Here is a 26,154-nt window from a genome sequence, read left to right as displayed (position 1 = left end):
GGTACCTATGTTAACAGTTAAGGAAACTACACAGAAATATGAATCAAAGTCTTGACAAGTAAGTGAAGGAGGAACCTTTTAGTTATATTTCAAATAAATATATAGAGGAATATAATAGTCTTCATATGCGTAACTTAAAAGCTTTGCTACCTAGCTTTAACTGATTTAACATTAAGCTTTTCAATTCAGTATAGAAACAAAATGTTGAATGTTTTCCAATTAAACTTTTATTAAAGAAAGACAGACTTGTTTAGATTGGGCCCACATACAGATACTGTTGGCACAAAATCATTTTTCAGCCACCTGAGGTAGTAGGTAGTTCAAATAAACAAAAGCCAAGTTTGGTCACAATCTTTCTTTCAAATACAACGGTGTTGAGAAACGCTTTTTATTCTGAGGATTTCCAATACTGCCCTGAGAAAAATAAGTGCAACTTCAAAGGAAAAAAGAAGTTACAGCAACCAAGTTGTACTTTTGTAAATCTTTATTTAAATAAATTAGAAAAATGCTTATAGAAAAATTAAAATACCCAGGCTGGTAAATCTACAATTCTCCATTATTTGAAGAAATCTGTATAGTTTTCACTACTCATCAAAACTGCTTACACTGAAGCTATTGTACTTTAGAACCTGTGTATGTCAGTGAGTGCTTGTTGGGCAGACAGATGTTTGTGCATATCAACAGCAAAAAGCAGAAGACAGAAGAGGGTACTACTGCTTGTGTGTGATCTAGTATCTCCTTCTTGACATAGCAGCATTTCAAGAGGATCTGCATCTCATCCACATTTTAGCCACTAAAATAAAACATTTATTAACAGCTAAAAGGGCCAAAAAAATTGTGAGTGCCAAAGAAACAGAAAGCAAGAGCTGGAATCTTCCCAGGGTGCCAGTATCACCTAGATGACCTTTATATTGGATACACAGCTTTTATAATAGACATAGGAAATTTTCATTCAAATCAGAACAATCTTCACAATTTTTCTAAAATATATTTGAACAAGAGAAAACTGTTTTATTCCCAAGGCAACTTTTTGCATTTAACAGATCAGACAATCAGGTAAGTATTTTGTACACACATCTAAAGCCATGTAAAATGTATTGAAGTGTTTAGTACTGAAACCATTCACAGTGTCTGCTATACCACTGCTACTCTGCAGGATGGGAGTAGAAGCACAAACTGTCCTCTGAACCAGGATAACAGATTAATCCTTTGCTCTGCTATTAATGCATCTATGGTCTGAATTTTCAGGTAAATGCACCCCCATACTCTGTAGGATGTTAGAAGCAGGCCCTGCAAGTCCAGCTTGAGCACTATATGATTCCAGCAGGTTAGTCACTAGGTTCAGATCTACATCCACAGGTGTCAAATCAGTATCTCCTGCATCAGAATCATCTCCTAAGGCGCAGTCAGCATCTCGAGACAGAGGTTCTTTAGCAGAACTAGCCTGTAGCACATAGAGAGAGTAAATTTTAAAGACAAATATTTGATTACATGTAGGTTCTTTATGACAATCACTGGTGGTACAGGGTGATAAGCAACCATAGTGGTAGAAGCTCCTGACTAAGACAGCAGGGAAGGCACAGACTGATCTATGAAACTACCAGAATTCCTCTTCACAATCAAGGCAGGGGAGAAAAACCCCCCACAACAAGTGAGTTAAGCAGATAGTTTAGAAGCCAAGTTAAAGTCCAGTATGTCCCACCCGCACCCAAATGCACATGGAAGGCATAAGGACTAACCCTCAAACCTTGTATCCGGAAAGGGATGGGGATTAGTAAAGAGGGTTCAGGCAGAGGTGTGGGGGTGCTTGGGGGCTCTACACTGGCAGAGAAGCAGGGTGTGATGTACTCACAGAGGAGGGTGGAGGAGGAGAGGGGGTATCAGGAAGGTTGTGGGAGAAGAGGTGCAGGGGAAGGGGGTGGTGCAGGAGGAGAGAGCTAGGGGAGGGTACAAAGGGAGAGGTGCAGGTGAAAGGAGGGTACAAGGGGAAAGGGTTTGGCGAAGGAGCGATGGGGGGAGGTACAAGTGAAGAGGCTGTGAGCGGGACTGGGGGGTGCAAGAGCTGAGAGGGGCAGGGGCAGGCGCTGACAGCTGCTTCCCCAGCCCTGTGCAGGCAGAGCCAAGAGGAGGGACACTGACCCCCTGGTGCTCGAGCCGCGGGAGTTCCCCGGTGCAGCAGTATCCCCCGCTGCCCCGCTCAGAGCCGGGCTCTGCCTCTCCCTGCCCCTGGCGCGGTGGGGGCCGGGGACAAGCAGTGCGGGGCTGAAGCAGGGGAGGTGCGTGGCGGGCTGGGTCCAAGGGCAGGAGGGGGCAACTCCCTGGCAGCTCGGGCTGCCCAGTCACTCGCCCCATCAGCACGCGAGCCGGGATCCGCAACCCCTGTCCAGTCCGGTGGTGCCCTGCATAGCCCACTTGGGCAGTGAAAGCCGCGCCGCCCTGGGGAGACTCAAAGCATTAGCAGTGGCGGTAGTGCTGGCGGCAGCAGGACCCCTCCTGCCTCCTGGACCTCGCTTCCCTCCCTCCCCGGCTCCTCACACACTCCAGGAGCCCCTCTTGCCGCTGCAGCCTGGGCTTGGCTCCAGGGGATGATACTCTGGCTCTCCAGAGGCAGGGCTCTGGCCAGAGCCAGCTCCCGACTTTTTGTCGCCCCAAGCAGCCCCGGAGTTCTCTGTCCCCGGAAGGCACGGGGCCGTGGCTTCTCTCCAGCTTAAGCCACTGCCCTGCGCCTGCCATGGACTGACAACACCTGTGCCCACAGCCTGTAGCCCCGGAATTCTGTCCCCAGCAGGTGCGGGGCCGCGGCTTCTCTCCCCTGCTGGGCATTAGGCGGGCGCACATAAATGCCCCGGTAGGCACCATGGCACCTGCGGGCACCACGTTGGGGACCAGAGAATCAAACACTCTCACTATCAGAATCATCATGCAAAAGAAGTTCCAAGAGAAGGATATGGAGAAATGAAGCCAGGATTTGAAGCTACTGTGGAAGCCAAAAGTTTACCTTTTTTATATACGGAATCAGTTTAGTGATATAGCTACAGCACACATTGTTTGCACATAGGATATTTCTTTGGAAAGAGTTCCTGATCTCTGAGCATGTGCATCAGCTAGGTATGCTTAGATTATTATTCTACTCCCAACCTCCTCTTTCATGGAAGGAGATATATTACAAAAGCCCAAAGCATACATACCACTTTCCTTGGGGTGATGAAGCTTTTACCAACATTGGTGTGCGTCAGTTCGCAGTCCATGTCATTCATGTATGATCTTAGACTTCCTATCATTTTGTTTGGCAGTGCCTTTTCCTCTTCACCATGGGCTTCAGAATCCATGTCTTCATCGCTGTCCAAGAACTCAAACTGCTCCTCCTCATCCAGATCATCTGAGTCCAGCTCTTCTGAGTCTGCGCCTATATACAAATCAAATCAATGCAATGTATATGGATGGCCAGGAAACAGAGCAGCATGTTAATAAAGAAACTAGATCTCACCTAATATTCTGTCTAAAGCATCTGTAAAAGAGTCAACATCAAAGGTGACACAGGCCTCAGCAGGTGACCTGAAATTTAAGAACAATTACTCCATAAATCCATTCTCTTGTACATCTGGTGTGGTATCCTTGGGCAAGAACATCTGGCATCAACCATGGCAGAATTAGGAGTGAAAAGTTTGGGATGTTGGCCTGGTGATCTAGTGGCAGTGCAATACGCTGCCATGCTCAAGGGCTTAGCCCTAGGACAGCAGGTGGTGAGAGTGACATGGAAAGTCGTGCACATGGGAAAAGCTGACATGGAGTGAGGAGGATAGTGAGAGTCTCACATTGCTCCCTTCTGGCTGAATTGTGTGCTCAACAACCCAAGGAAGACATGATCAGTATTCTTCTGGGGAGAAGGGAAGGCATGATATGCTATGCACAACCTTCAAGAGAATGTCTGGGACTTTGAAGACCTGCCTGAGGAAAACACCCATGGGCTTGATTTACCCAAATACGAGATCAGAATACTGTTTGAGAGAGACTCTTAGAAAAAAATAAATCAGCTTCTCTGAATGCGTGAGACATCTGCATACATGATCAAAATCAAGTTCTTACACTTTAAAGTGGGTAAAAATAAGGGGAGTGGGGACTGATGAGGCTCTAAATCTGTTAACAGATGTTCATATGTAGAATTATGCTTCTAGTCTTAGTATTAATGTAGCTATTTAAAAAAATCACAACAGCCCACTCAAAATAGCCAACTCTCAAGCTCTTAAAAGTAAGGACTTGCTACACATTCTCAACATCTATAATGCTGAAACAAAACCACCACTGCACCTTATACTTACTTGTAAGTAAGAGGTGGCTGTTAACGTTTACGCTGAATATCTTGCTCAGTGTAACAAGAAACTTAGCAGCTGTGTTACTGTCAAATAAGCAAGTGAGAAAATACTGACACACCTACAGTAAGGATTTTTTTCACTCTTTGGGCTGTTTCAGAATGCGCAGCACTTCCTTATTTTTGTTAGACATAAGAAAGTAGGTGTTACACACTGATACCACACTGCTGTTCTGTACTGCTTACTTGGAATGTTTATCTTTATGAATTCTAAGATATTATGCTAATATATGGTCTTCATCTTAAGAGGTCTGGTGCTCCCAACATAGCCATAAGTTATAATTTTGTCTACGTGCAGCCTGATTAGGGACATTTTTAGTAATTCTCTGTGGTCAGAAAAATTCACAATACACAATAAGATAACCATCCTCAGATGTATACAATCCAAAGAGCTCCAATGTTGTTCACACACTATGGTGATGGGCACAAGGAACCCTAAGTTAAGAAAAAGGATTCAAACATAAAACTGAAGTGAGAATTTTGGAAAATAAGACAGTGTTCAGATATTTTTACTGGTACCAGCTCAACATGTTATAGATGTGTATATAAACTAAGAATGTAATTCGGTTTCAGGGTTCTAGTGACATTAACAAATCACTCAAGCTTAGCTATGCTGGCTTGAAAAGCTGAATCCTTACCAGAATTGCAGCATTACTAATAGGATTACAACATAAAAGAGCAATGCACTACATACATCATGCCAGATATTTAAACAAATACCATGGAGTTTCTGCTCCTTCATGTGTTGAGACTTTAGATATAAAAGCCTTCATGCTTTCAGTGACCTCTGCCAAATCATATTTCTGATCTTCCTCATTTGAGGGAGGAATTGACTCATTTCTACCTGAGGCCTCACTCAGAATCTGATCCAGATCATCTGGAGAGATCTCCAACCAACCATCATCTGAAATAACAGAAAGGGAACATATTTGTCAACCTACAAGATCACATTTGGAATACTGTCACCTTAAAATGGAGGAAATATTAATCAGCAAGATGAATGTTAACACAATGTCTACTTATTGTAAATCACAAATACTTTATATGGAAATACTGAAATGTCTGATAATGAGAAAAGCTATAAAAGGAGTTGGTGGAAGAGGTCACTTGACAAATACCTCTGACATCATTTTATCACTGGGCCAACAGACCAACTCATATTTGGTGGCTTACAGAAAAACTGGTTGTCCAAAGTAGTAGAGTTTTCTCCACTAGCAAGATCACAAAAAAGCTTGTGGCAGTCTCAGCACAAAGGCTGAAATTGAATATACATGGAGACTGAACTTCTATATCCATTTGTTATATAAATATAAAGAGCAGTGCCTAATTTCCCATGACACCACCTTCACTCACCATCCTCAGGGGGAAGACTGGCAGCTTCTTTTTCAAGTTCATCCAAATTAAAGGACGACATCTGTAGCAAGGTCAAGATTTCTTCACCTGGACTCATAGCAACAGAGCTAAACGAAAAAATCCCCCACATCTGTAAAATCCCATGAAATCTAATTGAACATACAGACATTAACAATATCAGTTTACAGTAACTCTTACCTTTCAGGCTTGATAACAGACTGCTGAAAGTAATTCTCTGCCATATGCAGCTGGTCCAGGTAGTTAGCAGACCCTTCCAGTTCTCCCTATTTAAAACAGGTCACCAACACTAGTGTATCAAATCCTCCCTCAACTTCCTTTTCATAGCAGTGTCCAGAGGAACTGCCACTAGTAGTGAAATGAGGGTGAATATCACAATGCAGTTTCCTTGCTTAGTTATTGGTAGGGTCTTACCCAATTCATTGGCCATGAAAAATGTGTTACGGACCGTGGAATCTGGTCTTTTGTGTGCTTTTACCCTATACTGTACAGAGACCAGCATTTCTCAAACTGGGGGGTCCTGATCCAAAAGGGAGTTGCAGGGGGGATCACAAGGTTATTTTCAGGGGGACTGCAGTATTGCTACCATTACTTCTGCACTGCCTTCAGAGCTGGGGGGCTGGAGACTGGTGGCTGTAAGCAGGCACCCAGCTCTGAAAGCAGTTCCCATACCCTGCTGCTGGTGAAGTAAGGGTAGCAATGCAATACCATGCCATCCTTACTTCGGCGCTGCTTCCTTCAGAACTGGGTGGACAAAGAGTGGCAGCTGCTGACTGAGGGACCAGCTCTGTAAGCAGCAGTGCAGAATGGTAGCAATATCATACCATACCATCCTTACTTCTGCACTGCTGCTGGCGGCTGCTCTGCCTTCAGAGCTGGGCTCCTAGCCAGCAGCCACTGCTCTCCAGCTGCTCAGCTCTGAAGGCAGTGCTGCCACCACCAGCAGCGCAGAAATCAGGGTAGCAGTATTGCAAACCCCCACAATAACCTTGTAGTCTCCCCAACCTCCCCCAAAAAACCCTTCTTTATGGGTCAGGACCCCTACAATTACAACACTGTGAAATTTCAGATGTAAATAGCTGAAATTGTGAAATTTATTATTTTAAAAATCCTGTAACAGTGAAAGTGACCAAAATGGGCCATGAATTTGGTAGGGCCCTAATTATTGGTTTGCATACATTGGCTCTTTAGGAACAAATCCTACTTAGTGCAGCCTGGAGTAAACAGGAGCAATTAAGCAGTGACCGTAACAATGGTGGTTTGTAGTGTTATTGTAGCAGTGTTGGTCCTAGAATATTAAGGAGACAAGGCAGGTGAGGTAAATCTATTATTGGACCAACTTCTAGTGGTGAAAGAGGCAAGTTTTTGAGATTACACAGATATTACCTCATGCACCCAGTCTCTCTAGCAACAATGATGTAAATTATACTACTTTCCCCATTTACACACAAAGTAGAGGGCAGAAAATGGGCATACATTTTGCTAATAGCAGCACATGAATTAAAAAGAAAACATGCCAAAAAAGTGCTATGCAGCAATATAGTTGATCTTACACACAAAGAAAAAGGAAATGCAAAGTTATGGTTCCCACAGCAGCAATCACACTGAATATATTAATATATAACAAAAAAGAGGCAGGGTTACAGCTGCTGTGAGAACCACAGATGAATTTCCTGATGTTTGCACATTTACATTTGTAAGTGTGGTGTTGCAAGAGTGTACTTCTTTTGCATTTAATAATATTTTGCAAACATACTAAAAAGGTTAGGACGTGTCAACTTAAACTATAAGCCAAGGAATGACAGGTCAGAATTAAGAGACTTTGGGGTTTTTTTTTTCTGTTTTTTTTTAAATCATCAGCTGCAGGAGACCAGAGGGATCAATGTGCATGATGTTAAATTCCAAGTGTGGAATTTAAGTATATTTTATTTGTGAAACAAAATCATTACAAAACTATATTCTCTATACATTTACTATATCATATTATTGTTTTCAATATATACAAATAAAAGCACTTGCATGTAACAGCACTTGTAATTTTGGCCTCCTTCAAGTCTATCCTCTCATTCATGGTAGGTAGGAGCTCATCCCAAATCCTACAATGTCTTTTCATTTGTAAAGACATTTTATTTTAAACTATTTGGTGGGGTGGAGGAAGGGAATGAAAACAACTGTATACAGAATTTAGGAGTGGTCTCTCCCATGACATGAGCTTATCTTTCATGATGAGAGGAATTATGTCCCTCAGCTGCTACCTAAAATCTGCTGTAAATGCTGACTGAAATTTGAAAGCTGGTTTTGTTTTTCCTGAGTTATACAAAAAGAGACAGAGACAGAGACAGTTCCTTACCTTGAAATAATTATTTGTCTTCAAGCTGTTGAGGAAACCAGCCCAAAACGGGGTGTTTAATACTTGCCTTTCGGAATCAGGAGAAACTGTATTGCACTTGGAGCATAATATTTCAAAGCCATGAGCCTATATAAGAGATGCAGGAAACACAGGTTCTTAAATATGACACATTTCTTGAAGTTCACTTCAAATGACTGCACAGAGAACTCAGTAGCAGCAAGCTCCTGACATTGTCACAAGATAAATGATTTGATGCCTGCTCCCTGGGACATGATGGCCTCGGAGTACTGCAGAGGCAGAGTTCTCAACTTCCAGAACAGCAGGGGGGTGGCCCATGACCAGGGATCCTAGAAATCCATTTGCTGCAGGGAAAAAAGTGGGGTTTTTTTTGTTTGTTTGTTCTTAACCAGAGAATCTTTAGTTCTTTACATTTTGTGGGAAACTATATATATATATATATAGTGGAACCCCGATTATCTGATCTAATTGGGACTGGGGCCAGATTGGATAATCAAAAATTCAGATAATCAGGAGAATAGGTAGGATTTGGACTGTCAGCCCTGGGTGGCAGGTCTTTGGCTGTCACTTTAAAAACTGTAAACATATCAATAAAGCATTGTGTTCAACTGATATCTATATATATTGTGGCTAGAGAAACTAAAGTTCAAGAATTCATTTCAATCACAGAAAAAGATTTTTATGGGATTTGTTTTAGTCAGAGCATTTTGGGTTTTTTATCATGGAAAAGTAGGATCCCTGCCTATGACACTCAGCAGCAATCCTAACAAATGATTAAGATGTGTTGACAGGCTTCAAGAGGAGGCCCATCTATTTCTTCTGGGCTGCAAGGACAAAGGAGATCTTTCATATTTGTGAAGGTCTCATTTCCATTTTCCTAGAATAAGAGCTAGTTTTTCAACGAAGACAACATGGTGGTAAGAATATCTGGATCTTTCTGGTACAACTTCCAGTGGAGGAGATGCACTAGTAATCAGTTATGGGTTCCTATTTTTCTAGGACAGACAAGACTCCTGCAAGAGGAGTGGAAGATTCTCTCTTTAAAGACTTTGAAGAAGCATAGCTGGGAACTAGATTGGGATGGGGAGAGAGTAAAGTTTGAGACAAAGGAATGGATTTGCTTAAAGGGAAAGTACTTGGAGGAAATACTCATTCCCAATCTGTAAAAACAGTCCTCTACAGATGTCTGATACAGCATCCTTTTGGGGATGTAAGTTGCTTTTTGGCTCCAAGTTCCCTCTGTAAGCAAACCAGGGGAAAATAAAGAGGCACACCTAATGATTCAACCACCCCCAAAACAAAACTAGAGGGAAAAACAAAAACAAAACTTAAGTGTCGGAGACATGTAAAAAAGACATTACCAGTTTCATGCCTAGCTCATGTGCTTTGTATTGATGGTGAACAGGGGAAGGCAATGTATATCCACTGCGTCTGTCTGGAACAAACTTCTGCTGCATTAGTTGTGCATATAAACATTTAGTGAATGTGACCTGTAAATATCAAAATTAAAAATATATATACATATTGTAGCATGATTTTCTAGAAGAGATACAAACTTAAATAAAAAGCCATACTTTTGTCTGAATTTTATTTTACACCTGCAGTTGTTAAAAGTAACACTTACAATGTTACTTAAAGATTGGTGATTTGCCCCCCATTTTTATGTCACAATTCCAATATCCTCCTTCTGGGAGCTGGATGACTTCAGTGAGGCCTTATTATATAAATAAAGTCAGCAGGTGGCTGCTGAGAGGCCTCACTCTGGTGAAGAATTGGGTTGGGAGCAATGGAAGGAAGAAAAAGAGTGGCAAAGTTCCATCCACCCTGCACAGTAAGGTTTGAAAAAGGAGTTTCCCCTAGTTATTGGGGCAGGAGAAAGAAAGCATAGATAAAAGGAATGCAGACTTTTTCTAATTTTAGGGTTGTTTTGGGGAAGAGTGGCACAAAACTTTTTGGAGTTTCTAATCATCTAGTTCCCATTATTGTTTGACTATATAGTGGTAAGACACAACATTCCTAAGGCAAACAATAATTCATGACTGCCCTCAAGAAAAATTAATTAGCAAACATATTGTTTTAAAATTGAAAGCCACACATTTCCTAACATGACTACAGAACAAACAGTACATCCATCAATCAAGCAGTCAGCAGAATGGCAAAAAGTTACAGGCAGACTTACTGAAGTCATTACACGTGTGTTGGGCAAGAAAGTTTTGAAAGGGCGACATGCTTGTAAATCAATGGAATCTCGCAGATAAAAGGCCTGGACTGCTGCAGCTACCAGTGCAGGGCGATGCTTCAACACTACCACAATGCCTGCTGGAAGGTAACAGTGGGCTTGGTGAAAGGAGGCCCGGACTTTCTCAGGATATCTGTGGTAGACAAAATAAAAAAAATACTGAAGACATGACCAGCCAGTTAATATAAGTCTGTTTCCTCTTTCATTTAATATCAGAATGTACATTATGCCAGACTATTCAAATACTCTGAAATCAAATTAGAATATTAGTGAATAATGTTTCTGCAATGTTTCTACAAGAGACTTGCATAGTCAAGCTTTTTTTGCAAAGATCAATGAAATCCCACTCCCCACCCCCCGTTTTTGGGAAATGCATCATTTTGAACTAGCCTAACAGGCTAGCTGTATAGCTTCTTGGTAATAAGCAGAGGAGTCAAATTACAGTCATTTGCTCAGCTTCTGTGAAGAAATTTCTACCACCAATCCAGTGATCCTTGCTGACTATTCCTGAATGCAAGCTGATGGTCTGAAGGACATTCTACTTCTGTCTCCCAGCTGAGAGCCCAGACACACACTTTTATGGAAAGGCCCAAATTGCTGTCAGCCTTCCTCGAAGTCATGAATGAAGAAATGCTGTCCTTTTGTAAAAGACTGGCATTTAGCCCTGACCCACTGAGGTGTCAATGCTGAGATCAGAATATAGTGTACAGGCTAGCGTTGTTAGGGTCCCCATCATAAGAATGCCAAAGAAATTAGCACACATTTGTCAGGATAGGAGTAATCGCATCATAGTTAACAGGAAAATGGTTTAGATATCATGGATACTCAGATACGGGAGGTAAGTTCCTTAGACAGCTCAGTATCAGAACATTCTGGTAAAGAATATCAGAAAAAATAATCCACATACCCACTGATGCGTTTATATACTGCTGCTCTAATAGATTTTGTGGCCAGGAAGTCATCTGGATGTGCAGACAATAGCATTAACGCCTTCAGGATTGTTGGACTGGTGGCAGGTAGCCAAGGCTCTTCTCCAGGAGTCTTTGGCTTTGGGATGATGCACAATTCTCCTTGGTGGAAAAAAACCTGAGAAAATGTAACATGTTCATTAGGCAAAATTTTGCTAGTGTTCCATACTGGTCTTAAATTAATGAATGACTGGTGAATTTATACAGTTGCAAAAACAATCTCCATGAGAAAGGACGGTTAGAGAGGATCAAAATGGCACATCAGAAGGAACATCCATATTCATATGCACATTAATGAATTTATCTATTAGATGGACTTTTTTGCATTCATCCAAACTACAGAGAACACACTGGAAATTAGAGGAGCATGAGAAGAGAACTGAGCAGGAAGCAGAAGTTGAGGAAAGGGGGTAATTATTCAGAGAGCCTCATAGGGCACAGTGACTCAGTCATTGATACAGAACAATTCTGACGGCAACAGGTCCAGTCAAATGAATTTTTAATTTATTTCAGTTTCTTTAACAGCACAATGGTCTTCTATCAGAGGTCTCCTCACTTAGAGAAAGGAGGCAGAGAGGGCTTAGGATCAAATCTCAGTACTGATACTGCCCAGCTGTGTAATTGCTCTGTGTCTCAGTTTCCCCATCTGATGAACAGAGAACACGTCTCTCTCCTTGCTGAATATCTGCGAAGCACTTTTGATTTCCTTGTAAAGAAGCTAAAATAGCTCTACATATCCAGAGAAGGTTGTATGGTTTTTTTTGTTTGTGGGGTGGTTTTGTTTTGTTTTTTTCCAAATAAAGAGCATTCAGGAGAAGAAACAGTCCTGCCAATAAGTATCATTCCATCCTGTCATTTAAACTAATTGCTGCCAAGACACTCACTTATATTTACTGATTATATAATATCAGTAATGCCACACACAGGCTACATCAGTATTTATACTGTTTTATGTAATATTGGTATTATGTACCCAGAAGTTCAGGTAACTTTAAAGGTAAAACAGAAATTTTAAGCATGATCTGTGCGTGCAAACCATTTTGTGAGGAAAAAGTATGCTGGGTAATCACACTTGTTTAACTACTAGAGAATATTTCTTACTAACAAATTTTTATGACATGTATAGGTTATGAATCTGGCTTTCTTCTTATTTGCACCTTCTGATACACCAAGTGTAAATCAATTACGTCATAACTATCAGAATTCACAAACATCCTACAGCAGTTTCCAACAGAACATCATTCAAATGAATGGGATGTTAGAACACATATGTTCAACTGCACTGGATGTGTTCAACTGCTAAGCCTGTAGTAATTTTTCGTGGTAACCATAGTTATTAAAAAACAGAACAGAAGAAGGCTAGACTGTGGTCAAAAAGATCAAGCAGCTGATCACAAGACTCTCTTTCAGTCCAGAGATGCCTTTATAAACAATGTGCCAAGTGTGGATTTGCGATGGAGTGTAGAACTGATAAATGAAATTGTTTTCAATTGTTCACTTTATTAATGTAACTTCTGTTCACCATTCACTACACTTGCCTACACTGTAACTTCTCTTCCATATTGTAATTCAAATCCCATTTTAAAACACTCACTCCATTTTGTAAAAGCTTCCTCCAACCTTCATTTTTGCAAACCCTGCTGTAATCTTATTAGTTTAGTTTAGATGTGTAAATGAGGTATGTATGAATGATGGAATCAACCTCCAGCCCCAGCCTGTCCTGATGAGATAAAGTTCAAATACCTACGGCTGAAGACCTAGACAACAGCCCTAAACAAAGTAAGAAGCATCCACCCTAAAAAGAAAAGGACAACAGAACAACAGAAGGAAGATCAAAGCCAGGTCCAAGGCTGAAAGTCATGCCTGCAATTGATGGGTGATCAATCTAAACCCAGAGGCAGCGTGACACAGCAAGACCTATAGACTTTGAATCCAAACTAAAAGTCTATAAAAAAAAGAAGGGTGAGATGAGAGACTCTGGGTAACATTCTACTGCCAACATGGAAGGACATTGGTGCCTGCCCAACAGAGATCCAGCTCAGCCTTGTGCCCAGCTTTCCTGGCCAGTTAGCTGCCACAAGCTACGAACCCAAGCTGCAAAATCAAGCCATAAACTTAAGCTATCTTCAGGACTGGTAACTATGCAGCAGCTGCAGAACACCTGATGAATGTGGGTGTGTGCGTGTGAACGTGTGTATGTATAGGTATTAGGTATAATGTGAATGTGTGTGTGTGTGTGTATAGGTAATAGGTATAATGTGTGTGTATAAGAATTAAGATATTAGTTATTAGTCATAAATTGTTATCATAATAAATGTGGCATCTTTGTCTTGTCCCCTTTAATAAGATCCTGCTGGTTTTTACTGGTCTAAAATAATTGGTACAACGGGAGGTAGGAGAATAAGACGGGTCAACTAATTTCATTTGTAGCTTAAATGGGATTTGATTTTAAGTCTGCACGGGTAAAAAAAATACTACAATGAACTCAATACATCGAGTCACCTGCCCACTTGCATGACAGTTTCACCTACCCGATTGGCACTATTTTCAGGTGTTAACCACTTTGGGAGGAAGTCAGCTGCTTCTATCAGCAGGAACTCACCATCATTGTCATCAACCCTAACCAAATAGAAATCAGTGTCATATTAAACAAAGCCCTGTATAGCACAATGACAAATAATTATTAGTTATTGTTTCAGTGAAAGGGGGCTTCATCACTTAAAAAAAAAAACAAAAAACCCACATTCATTGTTAAAGATTTTTTTCCCCCTCTTAATCCTCTAAAACAAGACAGAAACATACAATTACATGGTTAAAGGTTTCAGCTACCTGCTCCTTTTAGGAGAGGCTTTTCCCCTTTTTCTTGGTAGCAGCCTTAAATAGGGTTTCCAGGATTTTTTTTTTTTTTTTGCACGTTCCTATATGGAAGTTACCTAATGTTTCCTCCACTTGAAGGAGTTCTTTCACTGATAGTAAGTTAAGAGGTCTGCAAAACTTTTAGTCACATTTGTATTATGAACAAGAATAGGACTCATTTCTTTGAGCCATGTATTAGGAAAACATTGGAAACATGCAATATGCTCAAGAACAGTTTATACAGAAACACAATTAAGAACAAGACTGGGGGAATATTATTTCTACACACAGATGCTGCAATGTCAAGCACCAACCATATTGTATTCTGGTCACCCTAAAAGGCACTTTTATTTCATCTATCCTAGAGGAGAGTAAAATTTAAAATTAAGAAGATATTGTTATATAATAATCCTAAAATTCAAACTACAGAGATTAATATTCTCTCTCAGGCCCTGGTACACCAAAGCACTTAAGCACATGCTTAACTAAGTTGAAAGGGACTATGCATGTGCTTAAAATTAAGCACATGATTACACACTTTGCTGAATTGGGCCCTCAATGAACAGTCTATAGAAAGACCAGCAAAAGAGACAAATTACTTGTGTACTTTTCTGAACATACAAACAGTGGGCAACTCAACTGCTAATCTCTTTTCCCTTACTTTCTCCTATATGACAAGAAACCATTAGTACAAAGCAAATACAGTGAATTCTATTTTCAATAAATACATCACAAACTCAGATGTCTGACATGAACACTGGGGCCAGGTCTACACTACAGACCTATATCGGTATAAGTATGTTGCTCCAGGGTGTAAAAAATCCACACCCGAGTGATGTAGTTATATTGATCTAACACCTCATGTAGACAGTGTTATGTTGATGAGAGAGTTTCTCCCATTGACATAATCCACCTTCTCGAGGCAGTAACTAACTATGCCAACAGGAAAAGCTCTCCCATCAGCACAGGAGCATCTTCACTTAAGCACTGCAGCTGCGCCGATGCAGCGTTTTAAGCGTAGACCTGGGATCTAGCCTACATGTACTAAAGTAAACGGTAAGACTCCAGTTAACACTTTCAAGCTGTTTTAGAAGGAAAAGTTATTTGTCTTTTGTTTTCCCCATCTTGACAACAGAAAAGTGTTTTTGAAAAGGCAATCTAATATTATCCTGGTGAGGTTTAGAGTACAGCAATAGCTGTCACTGAAGGAGCTTAAAAGTCTTTAATTTACAGTTTCACAAAACGCTGAAAATGTGTTAGAGGTACCTTGCTACTAATTCTGGAAACTTCTTTGTTATTTGCTGTATGAGGTACACAATAAACCATTCATCTTCAATATTATCCCCAAATTTAGTCACACCACCAATATGTGCAGGGATATCTCCTGGGAGGAGGGATTAAAAAAAGAATTCAAGAAAGAAGTTAAGCAGTATGATTTCTATTAATGGTCTGCAAAATACAGTCAATCTATTCACTATGTATCAGAGGGGTAGCCATGTTAGTCTGTATCCACAAAAACAATAAGGAGTCCCGTGGCACCCTAAAGACTAATGCCCGAATAAATCTGTTAGTATTTAAGATGCCACCGGACTCCTCTTTGTTTCAATCTATTTACTACGTCAGTGGTTCTCAAACTTTAGCAAGCCGAGGACTCCCATTTTGATTTATAATTTTTCAGGGACCCCAAAGCTCCTCCCACCCTGCTCAGCCCCAGGCTCTGCCCCGATTCTACCTCTTCCCCCCAGGCCCTCCGCCGCTCCCTCCATCGCTTGCTCTCCCCCCTACCCTTACTCAGTTTCACCAGGCTGGGGCAGCAGGAGATGCGGGGTGCAGGCTCTGGGTGGGAGTTTGGGTATAGGAGGTGGTGCGGGCTCCGGGAAGGAGGCTGGGTGTGGGCTTTGGGCTAGGGTATGGGAGGGGGTGAGGGTTGCAGACTCTGGTCAGGCAGCGCTTACCTCGGGCATCTCCTGAAAGCAACCAGAACACATCTCTCTGGCAGCGGTTCCTAGGTGGGGCAGCCAAAGGCGTCTCCAAGCGCTGACCCTGCCCACAAGCACCTCCCCCACAGCTCCCATTGGCCACAGTTTCCAGCCAATGGGAGCTGCGGAGTTGGTGCTTGGGATGGGGGCGGCATGCAGAGACCCCCGTCAGGATTGCAGGGATGTGCTGGCCACTTCCAGGAGCAGCACAGACCCAGGGAACTTGTTTTAGGTCCACTGAACTTTTAGCACCTAAAATCTCCTAAGTTGGATTCAATAGGCTCCAGGAAATAGAGGGAGGGGGAGAAGTTGATCAGCAGGGTCCGTGGCCCCCCAGACTACCCTTGGGGACCCCAATTTGAAAAATGCTGCACTATGTAGTATAACTGGGGGTGGAGAGAAATGGGACAGAACATGACTCAGTAGTTGAAATGCTGAATGTTTTGTGCTAGTAGTGATGTTAACAGCAATATCAAACAGAAAGAAAGCAAGATAAACAGTAGGCAACCTTAGTGATAACTGCAGTACCAATACAGCAAAATATGGAGAATGATTTGCAACTTTCCACTTAAGGAACAATACTAACAATACTATAAAAAAACTGAGTTTTCAGTGAACTAACTCATAACAGTTTCAGTTTCTCCTCCTCTTGGGCCCAAAAAGATATACAGACATCACTCAGTAATACCACCGGCATATTTTATTTTCTTAATAGTAGCCAGTCACTAAGCTGGTGGAAATCCAACCCTATACTAGATGAAAACAAATGCAGTAGTTTTACCTTTAGTAGGTTTGTATTTGAGATTAAAAGGTTGATTTTGCCAGATATAAGAAACTAATATTGGTGCAAACTGGACCAATATCCTCTCAATGTACTGCTGAAGAACTTCTCTGTGTTGGTCTGGGTCACCTGGTTCACAAGGTACCAGAAAGAGTTGGTACTTCACTGCATCGTCTACAGTTGCCAATCTCAGCTCCCCTTCCATTCTGAACTTCTATGAAGTACCCTTCAAAAAACAAAGCAAACAGTTAAATCATTCAAAAGCAGTAAATATTAAGTAACTCATCCTCCAAAACGATATAATCAGCCATGTTATCAATTCAAAACATTCCTGACACATTGCCCCAGACAGTTACATCTGATAAGAAAACTCTTTATTTACTCAATGGAGCAAACCAATTCTACAGCAGAGAGAAACCTTAAAAGTTGTCCCAAAAGATGTATAAATAGGAGAACTCAGCCCTATTTCAGGCACTCTGTATTAGGGTGACTAGATGTCCCAATTGTAGAGAGACAGTCCCGATTTTGGGGGCTTTCTTATATAGGCTCCTATTACTCCCCAATTCCTGTCCCGACTTTCACCCTACTCTGTATCCAGAGCCATGCCAACGAGTGCCACAGACACACATCAGGGTCATCCCCGAAAGAGACACTGGCCAGTCACCACCTCCACCCCCACGCGGCCGTATCACAGCCACAGAAGGGAGCGGGTCCCGCTGCCCTTCTCCGCGCAGGGCTAATGCCTCGCGGCCTCTTCTCCGCAAACTGCACCAGCCGCTTCCAACACCCCCGCGCCTACTGCGCCCAGCCCGGGACACCCTGACCCGACCAACGGCAGCGGCTTCCCGAGGAGCTGCGGGCGCAGAGCGCCTGGCGAGGGCCCCGGCGCGCGATTGCGGCCGTTAGACCGCCCGGCCTGGCGCCCCCAGAGGAGTGCGGGCGGCCGAGGCCAGCCCGCCACACGAGGCCGCAGAACGTGAGAAGCCCGATCGCGGAGGGCCACGGGTACCAAGGCCTCGACCCGCGCGCTCCACGCTGCGCCAGTCATCGCCGCGCGCCCGCAGCAGCCCCACTTCCGCTGGGGGGCGGGGCGTCGCCATAGCGGCCGGAGGCCGAGCCCGGCGGCCGGAGAAGCCGCGATGAGGGATGAGGATGATCTCGCGATACAGGCGGAAGCCGGTGCCCCCCGACGCCCTGGAGATGTGAGTGCCCCTCTCGCTGCAGCCGGGCTAGGGCCAGCCCTGCTCTGCACGCGGGAGGTTTGGCGGTAACAGGCCCAACGGCCGAGCCCTCAGTGCTCCGCACGCTGACAGCAGTACTCTCCCAACCTGACAGCCGCACCCCACACAGGGCCTGCCCTCCCCCCGGCGTGACAGCAACAATCCTCACATAGGGCCTGAGCCTCCCCCCCCCCGCCTGACAGCAGCTCCCCCCACAGGCCCAGCCCCTCACCCCTGGCCTGACTGCGGCATAGGCCCCAAGATCCCTTCCCCCCTCATAACATAAGTTTGGGTTTTAAGTAAAACATCAAATATTGCAAGAATTGTAATCAAGTTGCCAGAGTTGACTGCATTGGGTGTATGTCACAGGAGCTGCTCTAAGAATAGCTAGACCAGGGATGGCCAACCTGAGCCTGAGGAGCCAGAATTTACCAATGTACATTGCCAAAAAGCCACAGTAATAGGTCAGCAGCTCCCTCTGCTCCCAGGGCCTCCTCACGCCTCCAGATGAGCTGTTTGTGGTGTGCAGGAGGCTCAGGGTGAGGGGGGTGGAACGCCTTGGCAGGCTCAGGGGAGGGGGCGGAAAGGGGTGGAGTGGGGGCACTGCCTGGGGCACAGCCACAGGTTGAGCCGTGAGCACCCCCTGGCACACTGGAAAGTTGGCACCTGTAGCTCCAGCCCTGGAGTCAGTGCCTATACAAGGAGCCGCATATTAACTTCTGAAGAGCGGCATGTGCCTCTGGAGCCACAGCTTACCCATGCCTGAGCTAGAGCTATCAGTCTTTGATTCTTTAGGCGTGATAGTAGTTTAGTAAACAAATCTGCAACATAACTCAGGGCCAGATTTGCCCTTGAGATTGTGTTGCAGCTCCATCTTAATCTAAGTTTCTTGAAGTATAGAAAATGATAGCTAAAATAAAGTGTGAAGGAACCTGTCTGATCTCTGCTTAAATAATATTGTGGAAGCAGTAGTGGTGGGTACAGTATCCAAACAAAATCAATACAACTATTATATTGTTTATGATCAGTGTTGTCATATATTTATGTTATTCTAAAAACATTAATTTGATGAATTATGGCCTAATAAGCTTAGTTTAAAGGGAAACAATAGATCCTAAACAAAAATTGTCTATCTCAAGCTTCAATTCTGGAGTTAATTTGTATGTTTAAAGTCTACGGCTTTGATGACAATAGCGATTTGTAACGGAATACTGGTAGATATTTAATATAGTGGCACTGATCCTCTAAGGATATAAAGACAGTTCAGGTGTGCATGTTACTGTTTCTTTGAAAATCAGCAAAAACCTCTAATGCCCTGGAACTCTGCAGAAGTTTAAGTTGTGGGGTTTATTCTCAGAAGTAATGTCAAATTGAGCTTCTTTATTTTATGTTTCTTTTAGCCATGGACTTGCAAAACATGCTTTAGAGCATCATCCCCTGGCAGAGCCACTAGATGATATTTACACAGCCACTCCGGCCACTGAAAGCTATGAAGAATTCTTGAGGTATCTGGAGTAATAAAATATTTTTGTCAGGAGACCCAGAGAAACAGACAGCTTTTGTGTTCTGTCCACATTATAAAGATATCACAGTGACACAGTCTATAATATTAGGTGGTATATTTGCTGATTCACAGTGGCGTGAATCCACAGTATAATTACACTACTAATGCTTGATTCCCAGAGATAATACAATATAGACCTCAGAGATCTGCACTTGCACAGGTTGCCAGTGAAATTAATGGGACTCTGCATGGGCAAAGAGGTCCCCAACATAGAACAGCTTCTTGGATTGAGGTCATAATGAGGATGGAGACAATTAAATCCCATCACTGTCCCCTTCCCAGCAGCTTGACTCAGGCTTCTCACTAGAGTAGTGACTCTATGTCTTGCTGGTTGCCCTCCCTTTCATTTTGACAAGACAATATGATATATTTTTTCAAGCCCTAGTATACATGTATGGGAACACATGTAGTGTTTGGGAATAATTTTCAGAATAGTTAAATCCTTTTGATCTGTCACAGTTTGTGAATATTGTGGGTCATCTCATTTTTATGCTAGAAGCAGGAGAGAGGGAGTGTGGTTTTCTGAGGTGTGGGGAAGATGAACTGGTAATTCTCTCTCTATGTAGTTAAAGGGAGAAGGTAGTAAAATAACTCTTGGAAAATGAACGTGTCAAGAGCCCAATCCTGCAGCCCTCTACTGGAATCTAAACTGTTATAAATATGCCTTTTATACATGAAAAATAGTCTACTCATCCACATATTTGTGAATGTATCTCATGAGAATTTTTTTCTCCTCTACCCCCCAAAATGTCCATTTTAGGGTGTCTGAAACCTTGAAGGAATCAAATTACCCAGATATTACTCCAGCTGACAATGGGAGCTCATGGTCTGCTAGTCAGAGTTACACAGGCACCTCCACTGAAGACAGCTCAGTCTTCTCTTGGGGCTACGATGTGAGTAGAACACAGTCCTCCAGCATAAAATTATGAGAGATAGTTGAAAGATTGTGCTGACACATTGAAAGTAGCATTTTGAATAAATTTCTTTGCAAAATCCAGGTTAAGGTGAGAACTGTAAATAATGTAATGGTATTTGCTATGGGAAAAGAAATGGAGGCTCTTTCTCTCTTAACACTTTCCAACTCTCTCTTCTTTATTGTCTAATCAGGACACGTTCTGCTAATACCTGACTATCATATAGTTTGCATTTTTAGTTTAAAATGTTCAGATCACAGATAATTTCATGAGTAAAGGTAATGTATACGGCATATATGCCATAATTGTTGAACCTCACATGCCAGTGTGTGGTTTTCATGTGGTTGGATTCACCAAATTGTATTTCAGAAAACCTCTGTGCTTTTCAAAGCATATTAAAGCCACTCTTTTAAAAAATGTATTTATCTTTCATATGCCGGCATAGGCTCTGATTAACAGGTGTTATTGCTCTTTCCGCAGTGGAGACAGAAAAATTGTTGAATTTTAAATGAGTTGAGAAACATCTTCAGTTGTTTTCTGTCTGGAGAAGCATCCTCAGTTGTTTACTGGCTACATAGAGGATTTGGCACTTATCAACTCTTGATTACTGTTCAGTGTCAGACATTTGTGGCAACATCTGATACCACTTAGCATTGTTTTTCCATTCTCTGTCGCCATCTATGGCATGATTACTTTTCCATTTCACTGAAATTTGGATGAGTCTTATTTTTTCATGTTTCCAGGTAATTTACCTGAATTGCCATGTCTCGACTGACATAATTTTCTTTTTTATTATTGATTTAAAACAAATATTCTGAAACCTTCTGTTAAACCATCCAGTAGGGACAGTGCTGATCTAAATTTTGTGTGTACATGGGATCAGCACTTACATCAATTCATGTTCTCTCCAGTGGAAAGATGACTTAAGGTTAACGTGCCTCTGTGAGAGAGGTCCTTACTATTTAAATTATTCCTGCTAAAGTTTAAGTAAACTAATGTGTTTTTGTTTTCAATTAAGATGGCTTAAAAAAAATTTCTCAACCCAAATCCTCCCCTTTAACATTTTTTTTGGATAATTTTCCTTCCTAGGAATTTGATAAAGCTGCCACACGACAAGTTCAGCAGATGTTCAGACACATTGATGAGCTTTTATATGAACAGAAAGAAAGTGTGCATGTTGAGGGTCTGCAAGAAGAGTGCCAACAATGGACATCTAGCTTTCCTCATCTCAGGTATTTTATTGATGGAGTAATGCTAGTAATGTCACAGAATTATTAAAGAACCAAATTGCTAGTGGTGGAAATGGCTGTATTTTTAAACACTGTTAGAACTGATGTGTGTGCGAGTGATTATACAATATGTGGAGATAAAATTGTCTGTCTGCTCCCACTCCTCCCCCACCACTGCAGGGCTCATATTTAGTTCCTGCAGGTGCTTGGAAGACTGTTGATATTTTTCACTTCATTGGGCCCTAAAATAGCAACTTTTTCTTAGAAATGATAGATGTTTAATTTTTGATAATTAAAGAACACCAATAATTCATCTCTCCTCTACAGATAAATAGCTTGCCAGTTATGGTGGCTATTTGGAGACTTAAATCTTATTCTTACATTTGACAGAGTTGCCAATGCTTAAGGCATTAATGTTAGAAGAGGAGAAAGCAAAAGAATTTTCCTAACACATATGCATGATGCCATGCAATATGTGTAGAGAAAATACCTCAAACCACATTAAAATATAATCTGCAAAGCAGAAAATTTCTCATTTGACAAGTATATTTTCAAAGCTTTCTGTGTGAGATACAAGCAACTTCACTATTTCTATGGTATTCATATGGCTTCCCAATAAACTTTGTTTACTTTCTTGTATAATCAATCATTCAGCCATTTTATGTATCATATTGTCTGATTTTTCATATTTTCTTTTTAATATTATAGGATTTTGGGGAAGCAGGTAGTAATCCCCACAGATGAAGGTTTTGGGTGGTATTCAAGTTCACCTTCTAGCAGCTTAGGTTCACTGGATGTCAGTGCAGTACAAGAAAGAGATTCTAGTGAGTAAGTATCAGTAGATTTCCCAGATTGTATCAGTGTATGAAGGTGATTTTTCTGCTCGAGGATTGCAACAATCAATTAATTTTCTTAATTTATGAGTTGTGTATAAAGTCAAGCGTCAGCATTTTTTGTTTGGTAGGTTTTTGGACAAAGCATGGATTAGTAGCCAAAAGAAAAGAGTTACTAGATTCAGGATGGTTAGACCTTCCAGATGAGTCTGTTGTTGAGGTGCAGTAGACTGCACATTGACCTAATAAGTTGATAGTTAGCTTTTTGAAGATTTCTATATATAGTAATTGCCAGTGACATTCATTAACTATTAATGTTTGTACAGTGCTTTAAAGATATAAAGCACTTTTTTCTTTACAATTGTTTTATAAACTTATTCTCTGAGACTGTAGACTCTTGTATAAGCATTAAAAATAGACAGCATTAAAATCCACAATATGCAGGCTTACTGTCCTCTCCAGTACCTAACCCATTAATGTACCCATTTGGTCTTCCAACCAAACCATCTTATGTGTCTCAGTCAACCATACAGGAAAAGCTAAATTCTACTGTTATAAATAGAATAACAAATTCCTTTTATTTTCTGCTTTTTGAAAAACACTTTGTTTGTTAAGGTTTAGTATTTTGGGCAAGAAGATACCTCTGTGTGTTACTCCCGTTCATAAAGATGTTGACTTTGAACCTCCTACTGTTTGCTCTGTGGAGAGTGAAGAAGGTGAAGATGGAGTAATTGTTTCTGAAGGAACAATGGAGGAATATTTAGCATTCGACTGCAGAGATGTGTAGGTATTGAATATTAATCTATAACAACACCTGTAGTACTGGTGGCCTGGAATTTCTGTTGCTAAATGATAATATATTACGTTTGTTCTTGACATTGGGATGACAATATGACAAAACAGTACTTTCACTGAATCTTCTCTCACATCATCCAACTAGAGAAATTTAAAATGTTTAAGGCTGGAGAGGATCTTGTAAAACCATGGAGGTCTATCTACCTCCTTGAATTAGTAATTTTGCTGTGCTATATTTTTCCCCTCAAAGTATTTGTCTTAATTCCTTTTTATAACTGTTCATACTAGTTGCTTCTGTTTCTGGCCTGATTCTGAATGTCAGGTTTGTTACTGGTTGTTATGTATCAAGAATGTGTTTGGTGGTGTTTCTGCATTTCAGTATCCAGATTGCTAGTGTTTATGTAGTATTAGATCTCCACCTCCTTAAGAGCAATTAAGTTGTTCTGGATTCACTATTTATGAGAAAATAATTTACATTTGTTTCCATCAAAAGAAGGAAATTAAGGATGTCAGTTGGAAACACCACTTATTTTGTGCAACTTGCCCAATGTAGACAAAAGTAAGGAAGAGATCTGTATGACCTGTTGGTTTGTTAGTTGATCACAAGTTAACTAGTTTGAAAAAACAAAGTAACTTATGTGTACAGATCATGAGTTTGATTGGTATATGGCAGTGATTTTCAAACTTTTTAGGGCTGGATACCCCTTTCCAAATAATGTAGTCTACTGCATACCCCCATCTGAGATAGGTAGAGGTGACTTGGGGGGACACACAGGTCAGCCCCTCCCCCCCCAGATTTCTGCCTTCCGTTTAGCAGCAGCTTCTAGAGGTTTTCAAACTATGGTGCACATCCTCTTGGGGGGACGCAGAGGAACATTCAGGGGGATGAACAGCGACGCCAGGTGGCTCGGGCCAGACCGTGCCACAGGACTCGGGAAGGGAGCACCATCTGTACCCATTGACTCATCTCAGTGGGCTGCCCCATCTTGTCTGGGTTGAGGGGTGCAACCAAAAATTGTAACTCAAAGGGGGGGCTCCCCTGAACATTGTCCGCCATTATATGATTTTTCTCATGTACCCATAGAGTACAGCTACTCTGGTTTGAAAACCATTGTCTGGCATGTGCTGACCAGGCCAGTAGGAGATGGGTATTGCAGTGAACAAACAGCAGAAAATTCTGTAAGGTATTAAGTAGCCAGTATAGAAAACTCCTTTAACGCTGGCCCTTCCTTATCTTCAAAATGTGTAGCTTTTTTTGTTAAATATTAAATAGAAGATATTGATGCTCTAATAAATAGATGCTGAAATATTTTTTATTCTGTGTCAGCATGAGAAATCTTTTGGCTGACCCAGCATGTTCTTGAATGCAGCAGACATCTCCTGGCCTTCAGAACTTAGTACACCTCCTGTCTTGTGGAAGATCCTGCAGCTGGAGTCTGTTTGCTGCCCCTGAGCTTTCTTTTTATATCTTTTAAATACAAGAGCTTTATTTCTTTTTAATTCTCTGAAATTAAGTTGGTTGTATATTCTAAATATTTGATGGCTGTTAGGTCAACAGGCAGGAAATGCTACTAAACAACTGTAGTTAGTTGCTTTTCTCTCCAAAATTAGTGACTTTGTAGTGATGTGCATTCAAAACTGCTGCCTAGTGGGGAGATGCATGAAGATAATAGTCCCACTGGAAGTTAAATTGTAAATATTAATATATATTTTTATAAAGCGCTTTTTATTCATGGATCTCAAAGTGCTTTACCAAGGAGGATAATTATCATTATACTCATTTTACGGATCAGAAAGTCAAGGCACAGAGAGGTAAAGTGATTTACTGAATATCACACAGATCAGTAGCAGACTCTGATATATATTCTGATGTCAGTGTTCTGTCCACAGAAGCGTGCTGCCGCCAATACTAGATTCAGTGGGTTATCTGCTCTTATTTGTTGAGTGCACCGCCACCCCTCAACAGACAATAATCTGTGAGAAATACGCCATTTCTGTTGAAGTCATTTCTTGTAATCATGCAGCCAGCTGTCCTGACCTACCCATTTTATCTTAAAAGGAAATAGAACCAAAGTCTAACAGAGGTGCACATATGTAACAGACATATAACCAGCCATTTAAAACATTAAATGATTACAACAAGAATGCAAAGGATAGAGAAAGCAGTGTGTTTAAGTCAAGATAGAAATCTTGCTCACCATCTCTTTACAGGGAGGAAGAGTTGCATGAAAGGAAAATGGGACTCTCATCTGACAGACAAAAATTAGGTTTCCCTCCTATATCTCCATGTTACTGCATGAAGGATGCTGTGCTCACATATGTGTTTGATGATGTGTGGCGTGAAGTCCTGGGCTCTGTGGAGGAGTTAATCTGCCGGCACTGGGAAGGATCAGTCTCCGGTAAGGATCAGTGTTGACATAAAATTTGAAATGGATGTAATACTCTGATGCTCTCTTTAAAAGGGATACTCTTTGTAGTGCTTAAAATTAGTAAGCCTTAGCCTCATAGGATATACTGTATTTCTGGAGGCAATATTTGTGCATTAAATCATACTTTAAAGAGAGGTAGTCAATACTTTTTATTACTTAGTATAATTTTTATACCTTCCATAGTTTCCAATATTATTTTAGAATCCTATAAATAACACTTGTTGCTCTATTCCATTTGG

The 26,154-nt window shown here is 41.5% G+C and overlaps 2 protein-coding genes across 9 annotated transcripts in view; one reads left to right on the top strand and one right to left on the bottom strand.

Moving 5' to 3' along the window:
• Positions 1-66: 66 nt before the first annotated feature.
• On the bottom strand, positions 67-18,020 carry ECD (ecdysoneless cell cycle regulator). Of its 4 annotated transcripts, none has more exons than XM_030570719.1 (14): positions 17,941-18,020; positions 16,932-17,157; positions 15,438-15,555; positions 13,847-13,934; positions 11,255-11,433; positions 10,288-10,480; positions 9,470-9,598; positions 8,091-8,216; positions 5,921-6,006; positions 5,723-5,829; positions 5,090-5,273; positions 3,488-3,555; positions 3,189-3,406; positions 67-1,444 (listed from the first exon to the last, which is right to left on the bottom strand). In XM_030570719.1, the coding sequence occupies exons 2-14, from the start codon at positions 17,134-17,136 to the stop codon at positions 1,202-1,204; spliced, it is 1,944 nt and encodes a 647-aa protein (XP_030426579.1). In that variant the 5' UTR covers positions 17,137-17,157; positions 17,941-18,020; the 3' UTR covers positions 67-1,201. The 4 variants fall into 4 exon arrangements, with proteins under 4 accessions (XP_030426579.1, XP_030426580.1, XP_030426578.1 ...); XM_030570720.1 differs by lacking the exon at positions 17,941-18,020 and adding an exon at positions 17,761-17,881; XM_030570718.1 differs by lacking the exon at positions 17,941-18,020 and having other exon boundaries at positions 16,932-17,754.
• The window catches only part of FAM149B1 (family with sequence similarity 149 member B1), a 23,840-nt gene continuing 15,689 nt past the window's right edge, over positions 18,004-26,154 (top strand). For 2 of the 5 annotated variants that reach the window (XM_030570723.1, XM_030570722.1), the window contains exons 1-7: positions 18,004-18,133; positions 19,552-19,656; positions 20,476-20,608; positions 21,719-21,861; positions 22,567-22,686; positions 23,307-23,474; positions 25,698-25,885. In XM_030570723.1, the coding sequence (XP_030426583.1) occupies positions 18,078-18,133; positions 19,552-19,656; positions 20,476-20,608; positions 21,719-21,861; positions 22,567-22,686; positions 23,307-23,474; positions 25,698-25,885 (913 nt within the window). In that variant the 5' untranslated portion in view covers positions 18,004-18,077. Of the gene's footprint in view, positions 18,134-19,551; positions 19,657-20,475; positions 20,609-21,151; positions 21,373-21,718; positions 21,862-22,566; positions 22,687-23,306; positions 23,475-25,697; positions 25,886-26,154 lie in introns of those variants that run through there. The other 3 variants (XM_030570724.1, XM_030570725.1, XM_030570726.1) reach the window with 3 other exon arrangements.

Source organism: Gopherus evgoodei, chromosome 7 (genome assembly GCF_007399415.2).
Source record: "Gopherus evgoodei ecotype Sinaloan lineage chromosome 7, rGopEvg1_v1.p, whole genome shotgun sequence".
Classification (NCBI taxonomy): Eukaryota; Metazoa; Chordata; order Testudines; family Testudinidae; genus Gopherus; species Gopherus evgoodei.
Note: the sequence above shows the minus strand (reverse complement) of the source record. Positions and strands in the feature narration are given on the sequence as shown.